Raw genomic sequence first — 7,159 nt, 5'->3', positions numbered from 1 at the left:
AATTAATAAAATAAAATGAAATGATTTGTATGAAGTAACTCCCTCCCAACATTAGTTTATCCACGGGCCACGACAAACAAAGCTACGAGCCACGGATCGGCACCCTCAGCCATCGATAGCACATTAATCTCACGGTCCAAATTTGCGCTCTTCTATCCCGCCGTCGAGAAACACAAAACCGACGCATCATCTTCATGAAAATGCATGCCACATCAGCAATCCCGTAGAAAGCACTTTAAACCGTTGATTGTGATGCTATCAACGGTGTACATGTGTGTCAAGGGTAAATGACGCGGATTGCCATTATTAGCCGTCGATAATTCCAGGATCCAACAGTTAAAATCTACCGAAAACAGAGATCTCAGCCGCCACCATGCGTCCCCATATAAGCTAGCTATCGTCTGATTCTAATGCACAATATTCTACACAAGCCAAAGAAATCCCAAATTCGAAACCTTAGATCTCTCTCTCTCAGCGGAAATGTCGGGTCGTGGTAAGGGTGGCAAGGGATTAGGCAAAGGAGGAGCTAAGAGGCACAGGAAGGTGCTTCGGGACAACATTCAGGGCATCACAAAGCCTGCGATTCGGCGTCTGGCTAGGAGAGGCGGTGTCAAGAGGATCAGCGGTCTCATCTACGAGGAGACCCGTGGCGTTCTCAAGATCTTCCTCGAGAACGTTATCCGTGACGCCGTGACCTACACGGAGCACGCCCGGAGGAAGACAGTGACTGCTATGGATGTGGTCTATGCGCTTAAGAGACAGGGAAGGACATTGTATGGATTCGGTGGTTGAGTTGCGTTCTTGTTTAATCGGTCAGAGCTGTAAATTCGTTAATTATCCGTGTAGTAGTCGTGAGGCCTGTTGTAGTTGTAGAGTTTCGTGACTCTGGGCTACTCCTTTTCGCATGTGATTTGGATTTTGTTTGAAATGAAAGCTGGGTGGATCGTAACTGAACGGTGTGCGAAATATTTAATCAAACTGGTAATTGAATTAGCCATATCCAATTTCCTAGATAGCGGTTTGCTGCAGGATATTTATGATTTTCTCAGTTGAAATAGTTGTGAAATTTCAATTGTATCACAAACTGTTAGCTATATGGAATTGAAGTGATTGGATTGTGCTATTATCAGGTTTAACAATTAGTATCAGGGTGAGAATCACGTCTAAGTCATGGAATGGATGACTTATAGGATGGATTGAAAGAAAAATGCCACTTCGATCGAGAAAGCTTACAAATAAGAATGATTGATCGTATATTTTTAAAAATGTTTAAAAAAAGGTGCATTTGTCTGTTGGTACAACGGGCATCATTCTCGATCTCTCTATTATTATTTGGATTACAATGCTTGATATAATGTATAAACATGGTGTGTAAAGTCATTGAATATTGATACATGAATCACATAGGGGAAAGGCTACATGAAATTTTCGTTCTGAATTTTCCTAGACTGGTCTATTTCTCACTGGGTTTTGCCCAGTTTACGAATTAGATGCCAAATTTGTGGAAATCTTCGTTGTGAATAAATTGTGCATTTTGGAAGTTGGATTGTTAGATCAAATTCGACAGTTTCGATGGAAACGTTGATGCGTAGTAGTCGGTGGAAGTTTTGACATGAATTTAAGGCCAGAGATTTGTAGATAGGGTTCGGAGTTTGATGAAAATATGCGTATCGTTATAATTTTCCTTACGGTCAGTTAAGTGTTTTTCTATTATTATTGAGGAGCAATGTTATATACAATTATAGAATTGTAAATACTGCATAATCGTTTTGAAAAAAAATGGGGTTTACAATTAAAAAATTAGTTTTTTATCATGTGGATTTTATATTAATTTATTTTTTTCGAAATGACTGTACGTTGCTTGCACAATCACGACTGTAAATATTATTTCTCTATTGAAAATATCATATATATCAATAGGAGTAATCAGGAACACTGAAGTTATACAAGAAAATACCTGGTTTATATTAGAGAGCTCTTAGACTGTATTTGAATATTGAATTGAGTTGAAATAAAAGTTAAAATTAAATAAAATATTATTTTTTAATATTATTATTATTTAAGAATTTGAAAAAGTAAAATTATTTATTTTATTTTGTAGTAGAGTTTAAAAAAGTTATTATTAGTTGAAATGAGTTGATATAGATTTGAAAATCAAATTGACCCTAAATGACCCCAAGTCTGAATATAATGAAATACATCAAGTCTAAAAATAGAACACACATATTCAATCCCAATCCCTTGTTTTATATAAGGGCAGATTTGGTAAGTAAGATAAAAATTTTGAATTGAGACGAAAGTTTAAAATATTATTATTGTTTTAAATTTGTAAAAGTTGAATTATATATTATATTTTGTGTGAAAATTTAGAAAAATTATAATGATGAGATGAGAATTTTGAATTAAAACCTGTTTACCAATCCTGCCTTAAGACTACTCCACCCTAAATTCCTTATATGAGGATGTCCTTATAATGTCCTTCATTTAGTCTTCCATCGATTTGATTTACTTCTTTTAGCGTTGTAGTTGATTGCTCAAAAAGTGTGCTTTAACTCCTTACTTTGCTTAAAAGTTTATTTGGTTTCAAGTGATTGGTTTGCCTCAATTGTAGTAAGTAATGCTTTAAATTAGTTTTCACATATTCCATATGAAAGCTACACAATATGTTGAATCTTGTTAACTTTATGTAGAACTCAATTGGGCCAATTCGATGGTGAATTTGCTATATTTTTTATCGAAGGAAGAGAAACTAGGTGAATAACATTATTCCTAAACACAGTTCCTAACTACACTTCCAACCCTAGACATTCTTCCTCACAAAGCACCAACAACAAACTCATAATATCCTTTGAGCCATGTCTTGCATTTAAATCACGAGCCTCTGTAGTAGTTATATTGTTGCTGTCACCTTTAAGGGTTTCGTTACCTTTAAGGGTTCCTTCACTTTTGGCATATGTGTCGTTGTTCCATCGACGAGGACGTTGCTTGTCGGTGCTCCAACTCCTAACGATCCTTTCTATGCCACTTCGTTAGACCCTATTGCTCCTCCGGAGGCATAGAATAGGTAGGAGAAGCACAACCTTATGTTATCCCATTTTTATTTTTTGAAAGAGGTTTTTTTGTTTCTTTCAAAGTACTCAAAATCCTAGAAGGACCCCATCTACAATTGAATGTGAACCCTAGAAAAATGTACCAACCCCATTTGCAACTGTTAACTTAGGGCAATCATACAACAAGTTGCTGATGTCCTGAGTAATACTGACGTGAATAGTAATGACAGCGCCTGACAACCCTATCTGTGATGGGGTCAAGATGCCCTATGCCGACGCACTTGAGGCTTTCAAACCAGTAGGATCTACCCCCCCGCCTCTCCGTCATTTTTTTATCCAACACCCAAACCCGTGACCAGGTCCAACCCCTTATCCATTTTAATTATAAGATCTCTCGCATACTTCATAACTCCTGTCAATTGAGCTCTGACATCCCAAGAGATCCCCTCAACTTCTCTCACCCTCCAACACCCGACAAAGGCAGCAATTCCACCTGCAACACATGGGGCTTACCTTCCATTTCTCCCAATGTCACCTAACATTCTTTGTCTTAACCCTTTACTTCCATTGCAGAACTATTCTCTACCGGACTACCTATTGGGGACCTCAACATCGAGGCGTATGAGGCACTTTTGATCGAGGGAGGCCTTCCCATTGTCTCTCCATCAACAAACTTTCATTTGTTTGCTTGCTTCAGAACCACGACTTTGGACCCAATGATGCTTTGAAAGGATTGTAGAAAACCTTTCCATCTGATGCCATTTGCACCTTTTGGGATCATCAACAAACATTTCCTCCTTCCATTCCTAAAATTTAAGGGTTATAGAAAATTGCCCTCGCGTTAATATAATGTTTAATGATAAGAACTCCATTACTCATCCTTAGCTCTTTGAAAAATCCCTCATGATAGATGAGTTCTAAACAATTCTCTATCCCCCATCAGGTATTGGGTATCTTAGGATTTGAGCTAATGGTTCTTTGAAATTGATTCTTGTCAATTCTCCCGAATTTGTAAATATCATGTTAATTCTAGACTCTATAAATGGTTGATGGGATGAAGTGACCCAAATCTCAGTTTTGTGCATTTTTCTTTTCTTTGAAAGTTTGAAGAGGGAAAAAATGACAACTTTTGGTATTGAATAAGATGGAAATCTTAGTGCTTCCAAAGAATGGGCAGCAGTTTGTTTGAAAAACTTTAATGATTTGTGTATGATTCTCTGGATGTCTTGTGTCGGATTATCTTTGAATATTAAGGTTGTATTTAATATCACTCCACTACTATTTAATATTTTATTATTACTTTTTATCTACTTTTTATTACTATTCAATATTTTATAATTACTTTTTCACCATTTTTTTATTATTATTCCCAAAGAATTTGAAATTACCTCACTACCCAAACATAGCCTAAACCTTTGTAGGTTCCTTCTTGTCTTTACCAACAAGTATCATCTTTACTAGTAATCTCAAATTCAATATATATATATTTATATATATATATATATATATATTTATATATATAACATGTATATATGAAAAATTTTATTTATAAGCTAGTGTGGATAACACATTTAATAAAGTGCTTACATTGTGTCACCCTCATTCCTTTGTAACATTTCTGAAGAGGATAGGCGACACCAAAGGTACCAACCAGTTGGCAACACCAAAGATCTTACTTGGGGCTAAGTGTGCATTCTTGAATTGAGTAGACACGCAATATATATATATATATGTGTGTGTGTGTGTGTGTGTGTGTGTGTGTGTGTGTGTGTATTTATATACTTCATCAGAATAAATAAAGAGATTAGTTAGAGACTAGGCCTCGTTTGGTTACAAAAATCATTTTATCTCGTCTCATTAGTATAACCAAACGAGGCATTAAATATACAAGATGTTTGTACAAGAAAATCATCATTCATTAGTAATATCCATATGTCATTATCATTTCTTTCTAGTTAATATTATACACTGTTATCAATTCATTACTTACATTAAAATACAACGAAGTGTATATGGTTCATCGCTTAACTAAAATAAATATCTCAACAATTACAAATGACTACTAATCGATAGGGGATGGCAGCAGGGCATTGCCCCCCGCCACCCCATGTCTACAACCTTGCCCACTCCATGCTAGGGCGGGGGCCCCTAACTGCAAAGAGGAAAGGGTGCGGGTGTAACGTTGGGTTAGGCCGAAGCCTGCCCACATTTACCCTGCCTCACTTCGACCCAGCCCAATTTCATATATATATATATATAAGCATATATATACCAAATTTCTAAGTATACCGTTTTATACTTAGGTCCTTAAAGTATAAAAGCTAAAAACCCTAATCCTAAATCATCTCTCTCTCTCTCTCTCTCTCTCTCTCTCTCTCTCTCTCCCTTCACGAGTTATTCTTCCTCTCCTCCTTTCTCCTATTTCTTCTCCTCCTCATCCTTCTCCTTCTCCTATTTTCAATTTTTGATTTTTCTTCTTGAATTTTGACGTCGAGTGCTGTGAATTTGTATTAGTGTATTTTAGTTTTTGATTTCCCACTAGATTTTTTGTTGTTTAACTTGTTTGTTGGTTACTTTCTATTTTACTCAATTGTTTTTGCTTTCTTTTTTTAGTTGTGACAGCTTTGGTGGACGAAGGATAAAGGGGCGGACAGACTAGGGTTTCGTCCCCACACCCCGGCACATGATTAGGGACCCTGCCCCCAGTGGTCCACCCGCACTCACACTAGATTACATACACTAAAAATTAAAAAAAAAAATTAAAAGATGTCTATTTGGCCCCACTCTAAACAGTGCCCAGAAAATTAACTCGACTCTGGAGCAGCTTGATGTGGCCATATTCGACATTAATTGGCAGAAGAAGGCAACTTTCTAGCCTAATATAGTTGGATTCGACCACTAATCTGGCCATAACAATGATCGAATCGCCATAATAGTGGTTAGATAGCTATATTCGGTCATTGTTCTAAAATTGGCTAGTCAAATCCTACCATTTACTTGGTTGGATATGGTTGAATTTGGCCATGTTTTTGTTGGATCCAACTGCGTCAGTAAAATTCTGACATCTACTTAAGAGAGTCAAGTTGATGGTGTTTGTGACTACCCTGATCATTTGGTAATAGAACGTGGTCTAAATATTTTTTCAAGATCAATTATTTTGGTGTTGAAACTCACTATTTTTAAGTTGTAGTAATAATGTTTATCTAGTTTTTTTTAAAAAGCGAATAACTATTAAGTGGTAACATATAGTTTAAAGGTGTTCACTACATCCTTAGAGCATTATAGTTGGCTTAGCATAAGCACTGGTTTGCCAAAATATGAGGAAAGTGATTAAGTCTAGGCAAAAATCATTCCACATTTGGCCCACTCGTCCGGCACCCACCTTGACAGGCGGGGGCATCCGCCTATATAGGACAGGAGAATTAAAACCAGTTCAAACTCTGAAATGTTGGGAGGCAGGTGCCAGGCTAGGCCTTGGGCCTGCTCAGATTTCACTCTTCTACTTGGCCTAATATGTATAATATATATTAAAAAAATCCTAACTATAAATATTACATTTTTCTTTCTCACCTCTCATTTCTCGCCTTCCCAACTTTCCCATTGTCCTCCCTCCGTCTCTCTTCTCTTTCCCCCTTCATTTCATGCCTCAGTGGTCGTTCAATGCTCAACATTCTCTCTTATTTTCTTCTTCTCCTCCTCTAAGCAATCTTCACTCCATTGTCATTGGTCATGACCAAGTCGCAACCTATGACAATAAGACCACAACTTGGCTGTGGGTCTCTCTACAACCCAAGACCATGGTTGCAAGCATTGATCTAAAAGTTTATGACCCCATAGCTGTGACCATGGGCCATAAAGATCTTTCTATAGATCTCAGAAGATCTATGCATAGGTCTTTATGAGTGGCCTGAGGGTTCGCACACAAATATGAAGATTTGTGCAATTACCACTTGGTTTGGTTTGAGATGTAGCTTTGTAACTTTATTTTGATTGTTTTGTTGGGTTTGGGAGATTTTTATGATTATATATGATTTTTTTGGACTTTTATCTTGAGAAATGCATTGTTGGACAAGGTGGTTGGATAGTGGTGGAGCCAATTCGCTTGCCTG

General features: G+C 37.0%; 1 protein-coding gene across 1 annotated transcript; it reads left to right on the top strand.

Annotated features, from left to right (window-relative positions):
* The first annotated feature begins 404 nt into the window (after positions 1 to 404).
* LOC122278100 (histone H4) lies at positions 405 to 949 on the top strand. The gene has a single exon (XM_043088184.1). It carries the CDS (start codon positions 481 to 483, stop codon positions 790 to 792), a length of 312 nt encoding a protein of 103 aa, XP_042944118.1. The 5' UTR covers positions 405 to 480; the 3' UTR covers positions 793 to 949.
* Positions 950 to 7,159: the final 6,210 nt, after the last annotated feature.

Source organism: Carya illinoinensis, chromosome 10 (genome assembly GCF_018687715.1).
Source record: "Carya illinoinensis cultivar Pawnee chromosome 10, C.illinoinensisPawnee_v1, whole genome shotgun sequence".
In the NCBI taxonomy this organism is placed as follows: Eukaryota; Viridiplantae; Streptophyta; class Magnoliopsida; order Fagales; family Juglandaceae; genus Carya; species Carya illinoinensis.
Note: the sequence above shows the minus strand (reverse complement) of the source record. Positions and strands in the feature narration are given on the sequence as shown.

Excerpts from the sequence above, each read along its gene's own strand:
- LOC122278100 (XM_043088184.1), top strand. The coding sequence starts at position 481 with ATGTCGGGTCGTGGTAAGGGTGGCAAGGGATTAGGCAAAGGAGGAGCT.